The 20,232-nt window shown below is 39.3% G+C and overlaps 1 protein-coding gene across 8 annotated transcripts in view; it reads left to right on the top strand.

The window, feature by feature from the left end:
* The first annotated feature begins 490 nt into the window (after positions 1-490).
* Positions 491-20,232, top strand: part of LOC132260224 (acid sphingomyelinase-like phosphodiesterase 3b) — a 43,878-nt gene continuing 24,136 nt past the window's right edge. Inside the window, exons 1-4 of one of the 8 annotated variants that reach the window (XM_059758212.1) lie at positions 491-659; positions 5,802-6,416; positions 17,973-18,041; positions 18,123-18,279. In XM_059758212.1, the coding sequence (XP_059614195.1) occupies positions 6,299-6,416; positions 17,973-18,041; positions 18,123-18,279 (344 nt within the window). In that variant the 5' untranslated portion in view covers positions 491-659; positions 5,802-6,298. The other 7 variants (XM_059758215.1, XM_059758213.1, XM_059758217.1 and 4 more) reach the window with 7 other exon arrangements.

The following is a 20,232-nucleotide window of genomic DNA, read 5'->3' as shown; positions in this document are numbered from 1 at the left end:
GCTTGTTTCTCATTTGAATGTCTTTTGTGCTCGATTTGCAACCTTTGTCTTCACGTCAGCTCATTTCAATTGCGATTTCGTACAACGTGTTGTTGTTTTAATTAACACCTCTGCGCTAATGCTCCGCTTTTGGACATGCGAGACCTTGATGGATCTTAGATCACAGTGCAAATGTTTGCATAGCTGTACAGAATACGTCAGAATGACTATCCCTTTGCTGATGGGCGAGCATCACGGCGTGTGTGGAGGCAAATGCGACAGATATTAATATTTGATATGAATATTTATGGCGAAATAGCACCTGTTGCACAGAACACCTCAATTGGGAACAGTCTATCTAGCTGGGATACAAACCCACCGGCGGTGTCGTGAGAACTGAATGCTGGGGAACGGAGTTTTGGGCGCTTTCTTGGGCCACGCATGAGCTTTGCCGCTCTGAGCTGGTTGAGAGGCATGCAAACACTCGAGGCGACTGAATTGCAGTACAGTGACTCTCGAGGAAGTGCTCAATAATCCTCTTGTCAGTCTCTCGTGGAAGTCCATCGTCCATGGACGCTTCGTGCGACTGCTGCGCGGTGGTTTTGAAATAAGCGTTTTGTCTCGCGAATAGCTACAGTTGATGAGAAGGGAGGGCACAATATGATGGTGTGAAATGAGAAGTCAGTGGATAACTTTCTCACCTTCTCTTCCTGATTATTTTCACCTGTGAACAAGATATTTTTTTCGTCAGTGAACAAATCATCTCCCGCTCCGTGGGTGTCTCTTGCCATCAGTGTTGTGTAGTGGAATTTCCCGTGGAATTTCCATTAGTGGATTTCTGTCCCACCGTTGAAATTTAGAACACCTGTTCCACCCCCTAAAATCAATTACACTCCCTCGTCTTGCCTTTTTCCCTGTGACACCGTCAATTTCCTGGAAGCCTCGCTGTAGAGATGAATTTCAACCCATCTCTGAATTTAATTCCTCACACACTCATGCTTTCTCACCTGTGATTTTCTCTCTCTTTCTCTTTCTGTGCTGTGGTCGGGATAAAAAATCATGAATGACACAGAGTGAATGGATATAGGGTGTGTTTTGTAGTGAATATATGGTTGAAAAAATGGGGAGAAATTGCAAGAGAAGGTGAATATCTGCATTCTTCCCTCGAGGTATTTCTCTCTCACATCATGTTGCTTGGCTCAAATGGTCCCGGGGTGTGCCTTTCCCCAACATTGCAACACCACGAATAAGATCTCATGCATAGTTAATGCTGATAGACAACAATTTTGCATATGTGGGGGTCGCTCCAGGAGCACACAATCCAATCGAAAGGTGCTAGAATGAAATTTTGCGGAAAATCATTTGACTCGGGGATGCGAGGTGGTGATGAATAAATTATAGTGCGAAGATATATTCTCCTCAGGCATGGATTTTTTTGCCGTCAATTGCAAAAGCTTCCCACAGAAGATTTACCATCAATGTGTCTGATTCTTCGGCTGAACCTGAGGCACAGCCTTCTAAATTGGAAAATCATCCTTCTTGGTTATTGTGTGAATCTCCACAAACGAGATTTACCATTTTCATGTTTTATTGATATGTTGGAGAGAAAAAAGAATTACAACATTAGGATTTTGACTTATTCTCGGCTTCACTTTACCTCTAGGAAAAGCATTTCGCTACGTGGAGGCGTAAGCTCAAGCATTAGCATTACTTACTGCACCACAAAGCTTTCAGCTTTTGGCTGCATTTTGTGTGAATTTCCCAACTTCAACTCTTCTCCGTGACTTAACAGCTATTATGGCTCTTATCACTATTTTCGTATGAAAAACCACAGGAATCCTTTGACTCACTCGATCAATACTGGGTTTGCCAAATTTAAGCTGTGCCAGTTATTTTTGGATTTTTCCTCTGATCACAAAAATTGAGAGACATTCTGGAAATTTCTCCAGGCAAAAATGATTGGAATGGCGTGCAATGAATCATTTATGTGTCCTCCTCTTCGGTTCATATCACTGGCGGATGAATGTGAAAACTGTGCCAAGATTTTTCTCATACTGCGCTTCAGCGCGGCTTTCCCGCCAAATCCCGAAAAAGAGGCTCCACTCTACGTGACTCCTGGGCAAGAGGAGAAATTGTTAATGGCCCGCAATCAAATACATTTTAATGTGCCCATCAAACTAAAGCTCCAATTCATCAGAAACGGTGAGGGCTTCGTGGTATCAATTAAAAATTTATACGTAGCGTAATTAAATTGTGTGCTAATGGTCACCAACATTCATCAATGTGAATTTAATATGCTCAGGACATCCGGCGGTTTTTTTTCTGTATTCCTCGCTCGCATGGTGAATTTATATCCTTTCCACTTCCTTACAGCATCCTCCCTTGAAACAACAACCCAAAATGCACACGTTCATACATATTTTCTGTAGCACAAATTTGACCTATTTTCCAATGCATTTCCAATGTTTATCCAATCAATTTGATCATCGTGGATATTGTGTTTTTGGCGATATTTGAAAACAAAAATAGAAAATTTGGTTGACTGTATGGAATTGTGCGTTTCCTTCGAAAGAAGAATCGCAGTAAAAGTTTTCTTTTACATTTTATCCAATCCTGTTTTCAATGCATGGCAAAATTGCGAGTTTGTTGCACTTCTGCGTTGCTTGAAAATACAATTCTAGCTGTTGATGGGAAAATTTTGACGCTGAATTTCCCCAAAGTCCAACCGAAAACATGTGGGAGAATAGCGTTTGTTATGGTATTTTTAAAAATCTCTTTTTTTTGGAAAGTTTTCATCGTTGAACAATTTATACACCAAAATATTAATGCTTAAAACTATCAAACACTCACCATAAACCAGTTTATTTATCGTGCCAATCTATTTTTGGTTTCAGTATCATACTTATGAAATCTGCTTTCATCTCTCAATGTGTAATAAATTTGTGACTAAAAATTGCATCAGTTAAACTGTGTTCCTATAATTTATCTGTAATTTCCACTTTGGTGTGTATTTAACATTCTGTCGGAAATAGAAGAGAATCTAGAGAGAGCAAGTTGATGCTCAATTGAATTCCAAATAGAATTTCTATGCTGTAATCAAAATTTTATTTTCCAATTTACTCTGGCGAAATAAGCTCAAGTGGCGCCCTCGATTTGGCTGGATTGCGGATCTCCGAGCAATGGGGGTGGTGGAAAAACAATTGCATTCAGCTGGGATTGTGGAAATATCGTTGAGTGGCGCCAAAGAGGAATTTTCCTGGTAATTCTATTCAATTGCATTAATGCAATGATGTTTTATTTATTCACGAAAATGTGTTCAGTTCATGTTATTCTCTAAAAAGGACATACAAACCATTTCTAAACTCGAATATATTCTATTCTCCTGTTTCGTTTCTCTCTTGATTTTCTGAGCTTTTTAAATGAGATTTATACAGTCACAACCTAATCACATAGTGTTTCCCTGGGCACTTCATAAATCTCGTTTTGTTCAATGCACCGGTACAATTATGTTCATTTTGGAGAGACTTATAAAGTGTCTCAAGTGGTAGGGAATTTTGCCCAGAGCTGCAGGAATTCCACTGGAATTCTTGTTTGAATTTTTGTCACTTGTCCCATAAAATTAGGTTCACAATGAAGAAAGTGAAATATTTCAAAACATATTTCGGTTTCACAATGCAATGTTTTCTTTTGAAGTAAAGTTTAACAGCAACGTGAACATAAAGTATAGCTACCATTTATAAAAGCAATTTTGACGACTTGAAAGACGAAACATGGAGTATTGATAAAATTTTTAACACGAAATTACCATGAGAATACGAAGCGTTAAAATATCTCGATCAATTATGCTCCGGAACATATGTAATCCTAAGTTGTATGAGCATTCCTTAAGTATATGCTCTGGCCATAAATGGCACCGCGACCATACGGATTTGTGTGCGAAGACTATAACATCTCACTACTTTTCATGGCGAGTCATGAGTTTCAAAACTTTCCATATTCTCGGGTAAGCATGAAGAAGAATTTCAATTTAATTTCAAACCACCAATTATGCAACAATTAAAGTTTGTCGAGAGTAATTTTCTGTGGTCAAGTTTTGGGGTGGTTTTTTTCTCCTCTCAAGACTAGAATGCAACTCAAATGAAATCTGAGATATTAGTGATTTTATCTAGTGCATTTGACATCTCAAGAGTGCTAAATTCTCTCGAAGCTACACGTACGACTCACACCGTGGCGTTTTTCCTCCCCCGCACATAACTTTGTTCTCCGACACGATCATCAGAGCCCCAGTGAAATCCCCATCGTCAAATAGTACCGTGGAAAATACACGGATGGAGTCGATGGAGTGGGAAGCGCACTGGGGGGTGTGTAACATGGCAAACATACAAGTTGTTCATGTTGTTAAATATTAAATTAATCAACATCACACAGTGTGAATAGTCGACTTTTATTGTTACTGCGGCTAATATCAATGGCATGGAAAGCTACTTCGTGTGAATTTTAATTTGGCTGCACACTCCCTACGGATATTTTCGCAAATATTCAATCAACATTTGCCAGGACAGTTCTGAAGGTGATAAAAGTGGATGGCATTATTGTGACAGGGATATTTCCCTCGTGGCACAAACACGGTGTGTATGTGTGTTGAATTAGAAAAATTATTCTGCTATTCAATAACCTTTTGTAACCTATTTGATGATTTTTATGGATGGCACATCATTTCCAGTCTATCCGTCGCGCATCTTTCAATTTTCCATTATTTGTTTGATGCACGCAAACATGTCCAAGACGCCTCAACGCCATCGGACCGAAGGGACATTAAATAAATGATGGAGTGTCCAAAAATACTCCTCTTTGTTCACCGTTCATTCAATATTGAGAGTGAACTCGTGAGAGGCCGACAGAATGATTCGCCCTACAACACAAACCACTTGTTTGTAGGACTTTCCTTTCGTCAATTCTCAACAACCCCAAGGATTAACTTACAGAGACAGCGAGAGTTACAAAGGACGAGGAGCCGCCAATATAAAATTACCCTCGGGGGCAGAAACTTCTTCTGCTTTTTCCTCACAAGCGGCATTTTAAATAATAAACACCATTTATGAGGAGTTTGATGCATGCTTCAGCAATATTAACGACAATGAAATTTTCCACAGAGGCTCTTTGAGGGTGGATCCCAGGGGGAGATTGAGTTTGGATAAGGGTGGAATTCTTAAAGATTTGTTAGATGTGTCAGATGTTGTTCTTTTTTATTCTAAACTGATTGTAATCTTACATTGTTTGTTCTTTTTTCTTCTTCTAAATCAACACTGGCATACAAAGCGTAAAATATATGTTTATTTATCACTCTGAAAGACACTCCTAAAGTCCATTAAAGTTGATCGTATATGGATATTGAATTAAGCTCAGGGGAATTCGGCGACCTCAGCTTTCTTGCTCTATGGGTTTATCCCTCTCTTGGGCATACGCACCCCATTTTGACCTACATCCTTCACAGAGCGCTCTGCTCCCCTTTCCGACCATCTGGGCTTGTCTTTTTTCAGGCGAGAGAGACTGAATATTATGAAAATAAAAACAAATGTGCAGTATACATTGTGATAAATGGTGAATAGAGTGAATTGAGCATATTCTGGGCTGTTTCTCAACTCGTCTCCTCCGCTTCTCTCCCTTCTCACTCTTCCTGCTCTCTTGTCGGGGATTTTCCCCATTTAAGGAAAGCATAAGTGTGTGAGAGAGCCTTCTCTGAGTTATCACACCTCGAGGATTTCTCATTTTGTCTACCAAACAAATCCAGTTCATCGAGTAAATTATTGCCATTTCCTCAGCCATTTGCCAAGCTCTCAAGGCGAGTACAACCGGATGGTGATGGTGTTTCGATGTGATGTCTCGATGGTGGTGGATGGAAAGTGTGAGAAACATGGCCGAGTGATGGGATGTTTTAAGAAATTAATGCTGCAATAATAGGAAATATCGCTGCTGCCAGGCCCGAAATAATTCAAATCAACTCGTCGGCAGTGTGTGGCACGTCCTAAAGACGTGATTAATATTAACGAGAAAGAGTCATGTGCCCCATCCAGAGCCTCGTCTCATTGTGCTGATAAGGCGCACGTCTTGGGAAAATGTGCTTATGGAGAAAATGTGAAAGAACATCACGGTGGATTATTAATTAAAATTAAGAAATTAAATTAGGGGACACTGCTTAAAGACATCCACCGCCCCCTCGCGAGGTGTGCGCGTGTGTATTTGGGATATTATACCGTGTATTGAAATAGTGTTGGAGAAGCAGCGTCGCCAGCAGCCGCCTGGCTTGGGCGTCAGAGGCATGAAAAGCTCCAAAATGACCCTCCAAAGGACACTTACAGCCACCTTCAGTATTACCTCAATTATATGGATATGGCTCCTCATCGTGGCGCGACTTCCGGCAGCGAGAGCAAAAATTGGTAATTATTGTACCTTTTAGCAGCCATTTTTTTCTTCTTAACCTCTCCCACAGGACCTCACACCCGCAAAACTCCCACCATCTCCTTTTTCCCGCTTCCGCCAGAGAAAGTGCGCAAAGACAAATGTTTGAGGTTCTCTGGTGAATTTTTATCGTCGCCAAATCGCTTTTCGACACATCAACTTCTTCACTGGCAGTGCCTTTGGAAGCACCCCAAAAATATACAATATACCATACCTTCCCTGCGCACTCCGCCCAAATCTGTCACAGTGCTACTTAGCATATCCCTGGAGGATGAGACATTTTTGAATTTTAGAGAAAGTTTCCTCCGGTGGTGACGTGAAACGGAATCCTCCGTGAAACTTGTAGCATTTTCACATGACATGTTGCGGAATTTTTTCCATCCTCTCTCAACAGGGTGTAGTGGGAGTTTTCCATCACAAAAGCTTGGCAATTTTACAGGGTAGAAAAGTTGAAGGATTTTCGAGAGGAAACTACGGATAAATACTCGTTCAAATTAGTTTGATTGCTTTAATACCGGGAACTAGACAAAAACGTTTCCATTTTATTTATTTAAATGTGGATGTGAAAAGCCCAATTTTCCGAACAACCACAGATACTTGTGAATAAAACATCTTTTATTTGACTGAAATCATAGAATCTTTTTCACGTTTTCTTCATTTATATGCAAATTTACACATTTCTCATTTCCATAAAAATATCAAGTGTGCTCAATGATTTTCACCATTTTCACTAATTTAAATTCAAATTAAATCTGCTTAAAATGCAGTTCTTGATTGACGTATCAATTTATGCACGTTGATTTGCGGCATTGCTCTTTGAAATATGTCTTTTGACTCTTGATGAAAATATATAACAATCATGCCAATCAATCAACCGTACAATTAATGAAATTTGCGAGAACATTTATTATTTTATGCTAAAACTTGTGACGATGTAGTTGAAATTGCTAGTCAGATTTACAAAATGTTTTAAGGGTAGAAAAACATCCAGTTTATTTCTCGTTTTACATAAATGGCATTTTTTGTTGTTGTACGAAAATCTCCAAAATAATCAGTGTGGAAATTTTATTAAAAAAAAATACATCTCTTGCCAGCAATGCAACGAGTTTTCATGGATATGTGTTATTTTTCCGCCCTGCAGTGAACAAATATTTATTTTTCTGTATAAATTTTTTTTTGTAGATACTATACAAATCAATTTTCATCTCAAATATTCCATCATGTATCACAATGAAGTCTTTTTGGTATAAAATTTGAAAGCGTATAGAATTTTGCCACTAATACACAAAAGTTGAAAATAACTCATTCATCTCAAAATTTATAATTAAAATGCTTTGAATAAGAAATTCAGAACGAAAACGCCTTCTGGGGTTGCTTTTTTTTTCTTTAGAATAACATATAAAAATCGAGACTTTGCGTTTCACTCTGCGATTTTCTAGCTCAGCACAATTTTCTTCGACTACATGACTCAAGAATTGAATAAATTACATGGAATTAGGGGTGAATTTTGAGCAATTCTCTCGTTCGTGTGACCTCACGTGTTCTCGTGTTATGGTGTGGAAGGTTTCCACATTTTCCGGAGGTGAAATATTTGGTGTGAAAGTATTTTGTGGGGAGCTTCACATGTTGGATTGTTGGGTGAAGCCGCCTCGAGAGAGCGATTGACCACTGAACAGAGCACTACACTCAGATTAATTGAATGTCTGATACCTCTAAACGATTTCATATGGAACACTCTATCCCAACAGGGATTTTGCGCGAAATTCCAACTGCAGTTGTGCAAGAATGTGAGCGAGAGATTGTGCAGAATGGGTAGATTAGTTAGGGGTTTAAAGCATTTTCATTAAGTTGACCTTAAATGAATATATATAAGTGGAGAGATGAGATTTTTCGTTTCATATTTGACATTCTATTCGCCTGAACATGGAAATCATCTTTAACTGTCCTAATCGATAATTCCACATGGAATCATGACAGCCTGCACTTATATCCGAAGTGACAACTCAGAAATTCTGATAGCCATGGGTCATCATCATTCGGAAATTACTACTATTATTGCACAAACATTTGGACTTTTCTCGTGATTGTTTCGACGCAATACCAAGTCTCACACTCTCCACTGACCCAAAAACATCAACTCGAATCGTATTGTATTTTTTTTTTATTATCGAAATTATGAAAAAATACAATAAATAATACCTAGAGAGTTGCATCATATGTGCTCCCGCGGTTAGGGGATAAAATGAATTTCCTATCTATACGGGTATATTTAAAATTTAACGTGTTTTGGGACATTTTCGGTATTAATTCGTAAAGTTTAATCCGGTGGAGTCCGCTGGGGTGGCCATTGTGAATGGATGGAATGAGGATGAGCACTAAAATTACAAACCATCAGAAGCAAACACACCCAAACGTCCCATTGATCAATATAAATGTCCCATATTAATTTTGATGCGTTATGTCTCTCATTTTTCACATAATTATAGGCAATGATTAAAGGCCAACTGAGACACGTTGAGCCATAAAAATTGACATATTCACTTTTTCTGCCTATAATTGGAATTAATTCCAAACAATACGGGCTACATAAATTGATGACCTGAAATAATTTACCGTATAATGAAAATGGGACTTTAACGTGCCCCGAGTCTTTAAGAGACGGCGGATTGTTTACATAAAAATTCTGAGAATTGTTAACAGATGAAATTGTGTAATTTATGCGTGGGTGCTGAGAGGGAAAAAAAGCGCTCCTCCTACGAGACAAATTGCAGAAAACCTCGACGATGAAAGTATGGGAATGGCTTTTGGGCAGATGCGAACGAAGAAATGGAGCTCAAGGAGTATGCAAATGAGAGAGAAGTTGACGACTCATAAATTGAAGGGATGGAGAAACAGTACGAAATATATGGAAAATTGAAATACCAATTCAAATATTTGTTGGAAAACTTCATGCCATCATCGATGTTGGAGCTCATTCTCTCCGACAAGTTCAAGAAGTAAAGATTTCCCTAAACTCACCCCTTCTCTCGCACTCACTATTACGTAAACTCTCCTCAACTTCTCGCCCGTGGAAGTGGGGCAGCGTGTGAATCTCCAGGGTGTTCATCTGAAGTCTTGAGACACACACGGAGCCATGGGGATCAAGATGGGGCCAGGACTTGAGTGAGAGGGAGACGCTCTATTGATGGAAGGAGCGACACATCCTTTTATGCAAATCCCCATCTCATGACATCACGTTATAATTTATACACTCTACCCCTTCCCAAAGTCCTTGCCAGAATCATCGAAATGTCATCCTCTGATGGGGTTCAAGTGTACGCTAAATTTTGATCTTGCGGCCTCGTCTCTCTCCCCCAGGAAGTAGCTGGTTAAAGTTCAAACAATGTTGAACTCCCTAAGGGGAGACAAAAATAAAATTCAGTCCACGATTCACTGGCAATTTTGCTGCAACTTCTTCCAAAGCGTTCCTCCTTGAGATTCCAACCATGAATCACAAATTCAGATTCGCCACTCTGGAAGAAGTTCTGCCAAATCTAATTAAAGCCTTTTCGACAAGTTTGCAGAAAAATTCTCAGGTTTGCGATTTCAAGATTATACTGATGGCCGCAAAAGCAAAAATTAGTTTATAGTTGTATAATATATGACCTGATTGTGGCTTTCAAATTCCAAAATCAAACTTTTATAAACATTTATGAGAGAAAATTAATAAATCCCATATTTTATAGGAAAACAATCAAATTTTATATATGCATTTCAAAGAGAGAAATTTCATGGCAAACTGAAAGAGACAAGTTTCAATATATGGAAAATGGCATAAGTCTATTTCTATTGCATAATTTCTTAGTCTTGTTCGGAAGCTCTCGCAAAATGCTATAATAAAGTCTTCCAAATTGGTTCTATTGTAAATTGTTCTTCTTAGAATTCTTAGATAATAATTCGCATTACAAATTACATAAAAGAATCTTCAATAAATCTACATGAGTTTAGCAACTTTGTTGAAAATTTATTGTTCATTTCATTTGTTTTTTACTCTTGTTTTTTCTCTAAGGGAATTGGAAAGACACGAGACAGACGAATCAAGCCTTTGGACAACTTGTTTTCAGGACAGACGAGCAAGAGAGGAAAGATAAAAATCGATTTTACATATTTAATAGCCTCGCACCATCGAACCCTTTTTCCACAATTTTCCTCGGCCGAAATTGGTGGTGTCTACATCAAGAGGCACGATGTGTTCTGCGTTACGATATTTTTTACTTAGGCGAATGGAGAGGAGAAAGGAGTAATAATGGATATAGCTTCATTAAATATCGCTCGATGGACATGACGAGGGACTCTTCTGTGTTTCGCTGTTTTTTCATCGTCACATTTTCGATGGGGTTGAAGTGGATTGGGCGCGCGATGGATGGTTTGGGTGAAAAAAAAAACAAAAACACGTACATCGAAACGGTTTAATTTGAAAGCGGAAATTTTCTCTCACTAATTTCTGGGTGGTCTTTTCCCTTTTTTCCATGAGCGGAAAACTCTTTCTCTCTCCCTCACCTATCTTGCGAGCGCGGGCTTTTGATATTTTGGCGTAATTTGGCCATCTGGAGAGTGAGAATCACGCACTGTTATGAAAAATGACTCGTTATTTATTGACGGTGAGCACAAAGGGCATGAGAGAAGATTTTCGTATTATGGAAAAAACACCTTTGTTCGATGGCCGCATACATGAAAATTGAGCTTTCTCGAGTTCTTTTCCTGCGTGGCTGATTTATACGAGAAAATTCTATTATTTTCCTTCCTCTGCCTTCCTTCATTTTCAATAAATCTCCCACACATTGCTCTCGCCTCACCCAGGATATTTCCACATATTACACACACCCCACACCTTCTATTGGGTGAGTGAATGTGTGAGCAAGAAGTTGAAATGCCAGGGAACGACGTGAAAACACCCCAAACGACATTTGTGCAGTTTTGATAATTGGGAAAATTCGCAATTAAAACTTTGACCTCAGGCGATGGTGGGGGTGTTTGTGAAAAAATTGGGCAAAATATTGACAAGGGTGTTTTCGGGAAGCTTCCAGTTCGTGTCTCTGTCAATAATGCCGAAAAGTGTCAATTTCCGACCAATTTTTGTCCCTCTCTAAGTCTGCACGCTGTGCCAAGTCAGATGTTTGCAATTTCTAACTGAAAATATATTCTATCCATTTGTCATTATTGCAAAATTCGGAGCATCGCTGTTATGTCATCTTGTGGTGGAAAATATATTAAATTGAACGTTAATTTTGGTTGGAGAGATCGAGTGAAATAAATTAATGATTTTTGAAACACTTCAATATGGGCCAATTGAGGAAAATCCGAATTTAGAATCCGACCAACCAATAAATATTCGATAAACTGGAGATTTATTTTGAGTTTGGAAACTAGAGTGGAATTAAGCAATTTAGGAAATGAACAAAACTCGGTTGTGGCGCTTTTTTTCTGGTGCAGCACAAGGAAAAGTCTCTCCCGCTAACCCATAATTTTCCGACTCATTTCACCCAAGCTCAGTGAGAAGTTTCTGTTTTCTACTCTAAACATGCTATTTAATCGTGATGGAGTTTTACTTTGTGTCCTTTTCTTACCACTTGTTCAATTTATACACACGCTGCTGTGGTGGTTTTATTCGTGAAGTTTTCTTCTGAGGAGATTTTAATTTTGGAAATTAATTTTCATCCAGAGCTGGATTTTAAATAGATCTGTAGTTTTAACATCAATTCACCTACTCATTGATTAATTTTGATTCAATATTGCCACTAAAGCAAAAAATGTTGACTTTGTGACGATGCTTTCAGCCTACATTCTCTTATATTAATAACGCACTTCTGGGGGAGTGAGTGATATTTTGGTAAATGGAAAAGTTCCTTATCTGTGACACTGGGGATATTTTCCCAAAGTCTATGCTATAGTATTTGCGAAATATGATTGATGGGATGCGGTGTATGAAATTCTCCTCAATGCTGTACATCATCGTAAAAATACCCCAATGGCAGTCTCTCGCCATGTGATAGAAAGCCAATAACACACATTAAGATTGTGGTGATGTCTGTTCACCTTATTTTCACGTGACATTCTGCCACCCACTCCACTAGGGTGGGAAATATAAGCTGCCTCATGACCCCCTAAAGACTCGTGCAGAAACGTGGTTGAGAGAAACATTGGACGGTGTGGGTGAAAGTGAAAGGAGAGATTGAGATCATAATTTCCAATTTCCCAAATTTAGGGGATTTTATCCGGCCTACAGAGTCTCCACGGTCGAACAATTTTCTTATCCTCGCACGCCGTGGGTGGACGAAAAGGGGATAAATAGTGAAATGATACCTTCAGAGTCTTGGGTCCCTTATTAAATTGTGCCTTTCGCGATCGACAGTGTGAGTAAATTCTTGGTGTTACCCCAGAAAATCCCCAATTTATAAGGCCCCAGATAATACGGACGCTTCCCAATTCATGTTTGAAGCAATTAAATGGAAAATGAAAAGAGAGAAATACAGAAAAAGGAGACATGGAGGATTGAGTCTCGTGGAGCATTAAATTTGAGATGTATTCAAATTTCTCTGGTTTTTTGCCCTCAAGGGGTACTTATCCGAGTATGAAATTGGTTCGTGGCCCAGTTTAAGAGCTTCAGTTCATATTGATATTGAATTTAATGTTGTGAGTTTGAAAATATATCCATTGTGAAGTATTACATCTTGAGCGGCTCAGATATCGAAGTAGATTTACTGTGTTTTAAAGTTTCAAACAAGGTTTTCAATTAGAAACTCAGAGGGAGTCTCAACCGCACACTCCCCATCAAGTGCATGAAAGTATTGCATATTCCTCAGACTTTCTATGAAATCACGCAAAAGATGGAAAACATAAATAACAGCTTAAACCACCATTGAGTGCCTCACGGAGAATAAATTCACCCGGGAGACGTTGAAAAGTAAATGTATGTGAAAGTGAAAAATGAAATTGGAAAATAGTAATTTTTCACTGGGCTGTCATCGTCTGTAATTTGTGATGGAGTGAATCGGAGGGGTGCACAGACTCTCTTCCGAAGCGCCCAACCTACTGAATTTCACATCGAATTCCGCCTTGGCATGAGCCAGAATGGCGAGCAAAAAAAATCACGAGTCAGTTCAATTTGTGGGGCGACACTTGGAAATTAACGTTTCACAGAGGGAGTCTAGTTTCTCAGTTCAGAATCTGCATTTGATTTTTCATATAGAGTGTTTCATTAAAACTCTTTTGTGCAGCTGAACTGGAGTTTTTAAAGACATTTGGAGTGAGAATGTTAAGTGCAGATGATTCCAATATATGGACGATTGTAGAGTTGAAATGAATGGTCATGACATCATTTATGGCTACCTTAAAATTTTATTCGACAACTGCAATTTCATGTCATTTTAACAGATCACGCAATTTTCTTTCTTTTCAAAAAGTTTTGAATGTCTCTTTCAAAGAGGGCCAAAAGTGTGCACTGTCCACAAAAGCTCATTTTTCTATGTTCACAAACACTCCTTCAATTACAATTGTTTTTCCATTCTTTTGCTTCTGACAGCACTTTATTTCGGCTTTGCCGAATGTTTTTCCTCTTCCTGAATTAAATACACAAGAAATGTTTAACAAAAGTACAATTTTAATAGAAAAAAAACCAGCTTTTTGCTCCTCAAAATAAGCACTCTGCTGAATTCTCTCTCACTCTCCATTGCCTCGAAGGTAGATTTATTTGTTGCAGATAATGGCAAAGAAAATATTTCTCTTTCATTTCTGTCCGCAATGGTGGAGAAAGAGACGGAAAGGTCAGAGAAATGGAAAAATGTGCCGAAGGGAAGGAATTTTTATTTGATCACAGGATTACGGGGATGAATTAAATTCACCATAAGGCCCGTACATTTTCCACATAATTTCTTTTATCACTGGCAAATCGCAATTCAGTGTTTATTGGTGTATTGTGCAAACACTCAGCCGACCCATTTGTTGAACGTGCATGCAGAGGGCAGATTTATTGGCGAGATTAAAGCACAAGTCACTTGCTTATGATTTACGAGGTCAAGATACATATAGTTTTAGTTTTGGGCTTTTATCGCCCAAATCAAATATATAGTGGCACAGAATGTTACCACCGCAATTTTTGGATATCGCCACACCGAAGCAAAATTTATGCCAACCATGAAGCAAGAAATGTCTCAATGGCGAAGTTTTCACTTAATTGTGGACTGCAGACAAGTTTTCTGCACAGAAATGTAACTTGAATTTTGAGCAAAAGTAAATTAATTACAGTAAAACGTTTCTTCATCGTCTTTCGTATTAATTACGAAGCGCACTTTGGAAATTATATAGGAACAGTGCTTACTAACATATCAAATGTCAATGCAATGAAAAATCCAGACAAATTTGTCACCCGAGCAAACATTGAGGCTGTGTGGAGAAAGGTCCTTGTGAGAAATGAGAGAATTTCCATTTGATGCGGAGAAAAAATGCCACCCTCCGCCAGAGAAGCCCGCAATTTATTGAGTCGACGATAAATTCAATGACAAATTGCATAACACAGGCAAACACAGATGGAAATTCCTTCAAAAGGGCCCCTTTTTCCTTCGGGAAAATTCTCTCGATATGAGGATCTCGAGGGTACGAAGCAGCCATTGAGATTGCTGACCACTTTGGGAATGCTTTCCGCAACTCCTTTTCAGCCAGGACGATTTTTTATCCGTCCTGGCCGAGGGGAAATGCCACGAGAATTCCATGGCAAAACAGAGTGAAAATTCAATGGAATTCCACATGTCAATCGAGCTTGAAGTTTTTCCTTTCGGCTGCCCTCAAACCTCTAAATCTCGGATGATAAGCAAAAGAATCCGTTGATCCGAGAATAAAAGGGAAAGAGTATGAGAGAATCGATAAATATTAATATACAGCTGTGCAAGGGTGAAAGCGAATGAAAGACACCACCTGGCTTGAGGAAGCTTTCACTATAAATTTATTGTCATCGCACGAGTGCATGTGGGTGAAATGTTTATCTGGCAAGAGAGTGCAGAAATGTTATAAACATTTGAAGCGAGAGTGTCAGAACGAATGGAATTGAGCAACATTCATTCATGTCACTTTATTCTTTGCCATGCGATGTTCACTCTCAATGTCATATTTGCAAAGAATGCAGGAAACCGTGCGCAGACGAAGACACGGACAGACATAAAGTTCTTATAAGAGTTAACTGGCACCAAATCTAAGTTTAAATCCGAAAGAATTCCTCAACGTCAAATGTATGCCCATTGAACAGCTGTGTGTCTGCGTTCCAACCCTAGAAAGTCTCCCTATTGTGCTCTTAATTCTGGTCTTAATCGGTAAGGAGGGGCAGAAAAGAACACGTGCGCCATTCCTGGTTATGGGGATCAATTAGGGAAAATGTCAGCTGGATGCTTGGGGCGCTCTCACTTGACGAATTGGACAAATCTGGAGTGTTGGAGGAAATCTTTGGGATTGCCGATTAGAATGAAACTTAACATGTTAATTGAATTTTTCGTTTATGTATGGCAAAATGCAAATTTAATCAAGTCGAGCCCCGCGAGCACGAACTGCTCGGATTTTCGTGACTTGGTCAACAGTGGGAGCTTATTTATGTGCTGTGTTGTAGCGGGCGTGTGTGGGGTCACGAGTGGGTTATCATTTGCATTTATGTAAATTCCCCGAGAAAGACGATATACAAGTGGATAATCCATTTAAAATAGATGTGGGGCATCATTAGGAGGCATCCCACGCCTCCTTTCCGTCCTGAAGGGATTCACACCACACTTCGCAGGAAAAAGCTCGAGGGTCTGAATTTTCTCCGAGGGTGGGAGAAACTGTCGCATTTATCTTGTCTATTTTCTGCGCATTTCCACCACCCTCAAATTCACGTTGCGGAGCGTCTTGCGAAAAATCAGAGAGCGAGATAGAGCAAAAAGAGGTTGCTGACCTACCTGAAAATCTCTTTGATAAGACACACACACATACACATGTGAATTGCGAGAAAGCTCCCAATTGTATATTGATGGCTACAGTAGCTTAAGAAATCGATATGGCATTTATTTCTTCAGTGAAGCGGAAATAGCATAGAGACGATACCCGTGGGGCTCAAAGGAGAGAAAGATGGTTAAAGTTACACTAAATTTTATTGGTATTTCCTCATAATAAAATTGATTCTTTCCGCTTCCCCCGCATTCCCAAATGTCTCTCTGGAGAACTCTTTGCCACTTTCTCGGGGCACCAAATCAATACGAATGGAATATGGATGCCGCACCACTTTCGCATCTCCCACCCGATATTAATATGCATGAATGTGCGAGTGTGGGAAGAGCCATGAAATTCGCAACAGTGATGTAAAAGTGTGTCATAAAATGAATTTTCACCCCATCTTCACACTCCACTGTATCACATTTCCATTGGAAGCCACATAATGGCAATTTCTTAGAGTGCATCCAATAAAATTGTTCCAATACATCAACTTCAAACATTTTTATTATTGTCACTCTCCAACATCACTGCCATTCATCTCATTCGCATAATAAATGCTCCGAGTGATGGCTTCTGAAGCAAGACGCACACTCTCAGTGCAATATCTGCATTACCAATGATTCCTCTACCTTCTCCATCTTGGTCATCACCTTAGAGACCATTTATCAATCTGAATGGAAACCTCGTGGACTAATTAATTGAATCATTCGGAGAGATTGATGAGATTTCAACGAAATCTTTCATTACGGGATGTTGATGAACAAAAGAGGGTGAAGGCTTTTGTGGTTCCACTAATAGCATTCATTTGTTCGGGTTCAATCAAATTTAATATTACAGCATCATGATCTTTAGAAAGACTATACTCTGCAATAAGAATGTGTATGTAATTATGGAATTTGACAAGATATCTTAACATGATAGCGAAGATAATAAAATAAAATTCACTTTCCTTCATCGTGATTTGTCACTGTTCTGTCTTAGAATATTCGTGTTAACATTGCTAGCGAAATTTAACTTGCCAAAATTAAATTGAATGCTAAACTAGATATCCAAGTTCACATGTTTCCTGTGTGATGAAACCAGAGTTCTTCCCACTTCATCTTGCTCGATGAATAAACGATGGGATAATAAATCGGAAAATTAAGTGTAGAGTAAGTCTCGTTTTCTAACTGTGTCGAATGTAGGTCACATGGCTAAAAGCTTTTGCATCCCCTCTAATGGTAATAACATGCAATTTTGATAATTTCCCTAATAACAATTTCATGAATTTTAATACACTCAATTTTGCAACATGGCTGTTTATTCACATTTTGCACGAAAAGGGGACGTGTTCTATTTATAATATTTTGGAAAAGGTTAGTACACAATGTGGAGCGTGAGAGGATTTCTCGTCATTGCCAGTGATTGGGAATGCGAAGAGAGATGAGAGAGCGCCTTCCTCTGCACTCCTTTACTCCTGTTCTCAATTAAAGTGTTGCATGGCGGCAAAAAGTGCCCCACTTGCCTGTGAAGCTCAGTCGATAAATCTGAAATGGTATTTGCAGGGTACTTCTGGCACATAACCGATCTGCACTTCGATCCGGCGTATTCGACAAGGGGTGACGTCCTCAGGAGTGAGTCCATTAGTCATGTTGGCGGAGCCAGATAAATAGCTCCTGCGAATGTGCCAGTTAATTTGCCACACTCACTTGCAGGTTGCTGGTACAGCGAGCACCACCAGGGATCGTCGAGGAGTGTGCCGGGTCGCTTCGGTGATTACAGCTGTGATAGTCCATGGAGTCTGCTGGAGTCGGCCACGCAGGCGATGCGCTCCCGCCAGGGCGACAATGTGGAATTTGTCCTATGGACAGGGTGAGTGTATATCGGCTAAGAGCACGAGAGAGAAAGCCCTGGGAGATTGATGTGTCTGCCTCCGACGTGGGGGTGGGCGTATTGTTGCGAGATACAAGATCTAATTAAGATATTATAAGCACTTACCATGTTGGGCGTGAGTTGAGAACTTGTGGTGTAAGTGGCAAGAATTTAGCATTAGCCCTGCGCCACCTCCAGCCGGATTCGCATGTACAAGTTTTAATTCAATCCCTGGGTGTCTAATTAAACAAACCACTCACTCAGAGACTCTTCCAATTTATCTCCACCGCGCGCGAGAACATCTGCAAAGTTCAAATGCGAAACTCACTATTTCTCCTCCTGCAGTGGGGTAATTGCAAAGAATACTGTGGAAAAATTGGCAGAAAATTGTATAAGCAGACGAATCATGTTTGAGCGCTTTTGTATTGCCGACAGAGTTGAGGGCAGCATAGATAGGAGTGAAGAACATTTCGCACTTAAATCTATTCTCGGGTGTCGTGTGGAAATTTACGAGAAAAAATGGCCTCAACTCTGCCTTCATATGTGATCCATCTCATGTCAATATAAAGAGAAGTTGAATGAAGTAATACTCAATTGAATTGGAGTTTTCGGGGCTGGAAGAAGAAAATTACATATGTGACACAGAGAGCGGGAAAAGAAAATCACTTGTGACATGGAATGAAATTAAAACTACATTTCCTCTCGTATAACAATGTATAAAATTCACGGTGCACACAATATTCTACTCCTTTTCTTCTTCCCCTCTGTGCTCGCACTATACTATATATTTTATTCTATATACAATCATAAAAAGTTTTTGCTCAAGCTCTTCTCAGAGCTGAGCAGAATTTTTGAGCAAAAATGGTTTTCAATGCGCGCTTTATACTTTCCATCGCTGTTTTGTAAATTTACAGCAGAATGGTGATATTGTACATTTGCTATGGGAACAATGCAAGTGGAGAACAATTACTTAAAAATTTTTGCTTGATGAAATACATAGAATATCTCACCAGGGGGTGAAAAAAGACCGATTAAATTCACTCTTTGTTGCCATTTTACTCTTACACCTATTATACAGAATCATTTTTTCCGCTCAACAATATCATTTTGCACCCCATCCAAAGGGAAGATGTTATTATATTCTATTGTATATTAATATTTAGAATCATTTATAATGCTGTAAAGGGATCTTTGTCAACGTACGTTTTGCCATTATCAGAAATGCTCACAATTGTATGTTCATTAATGATTCATTTGGCGATGTGAATCTCTGTGGCAGGATTAATTGGACGACACTCGATTCTGGAATTATGCCCCTCAAATCTGGCATACTCATGCAAGTGTGTGACAAATAATCTGCTTCACGGTCAATTTTGCAGTGTTCATTGTGCTCCTGGGAAGGATGAGGATTCCCTGATAGAGTGCATGCTCTTTTTCCTAGTCCATGAATTGTTGGGTGTCGCTTCACATGTCCGCACAGTTTTTTTTTATCAACTCACTCGACACCCCCTTCGGAGTTCAAACAATTGTTCGCAGTTAGTGAAATAATTTCCATTGATTGTAGCGAGCGAGAGTTGTCACATCCAAATTCAATTTAACAGCTCGGACTTTTCATCAAAATCCCCTCTATTGCCGTGTCGATTTTAGCCGTTTGATATTTAATCAGTCGCTCTCTACTAAATTGCTTCGCTGTACTTTACGAAGCCTTTCGGGAGAGCATGGAAAAGCGCCTGTTCAACAGGGAGATGTTCAGAGGCAGAACGACAAGAGTTTTTTATACTCTTCCTAGCAATGGAATTGAGTTAAAATGCACAAAATGAGTGAGAGAGAAAGAGAGATTGGGGAAAGGCATGTTGAAATGTTAGAAAAAGAGTTGGAGAAAAGTTTGTGTCCATGAAGGAGCTTTTTTCATGCTTAATTCCATTCCACTGAATCTAGCTCCTGACCCGCGCG

This window comes from Phlebotomus argentipes, unplaced genomic scaffold, assembly GCF_947086385.1.
Source record: "Phlebotomus argentipes unplaced genomic scaffold, Phlebotomus argentipes genome assembly scaffold_18, whole genome shotgun sequence".
NCBI classification, from domain to species: domain Eukaryota; kingdom Metazoa; phylum Arthropoda; class Insecta; order Diptera; family Psychodidae; genus Phlebotomus; species Phlebotomus argentipes.
This window is presented reverse-complemented; position numbering and strand designations above follow the sequence as displayed.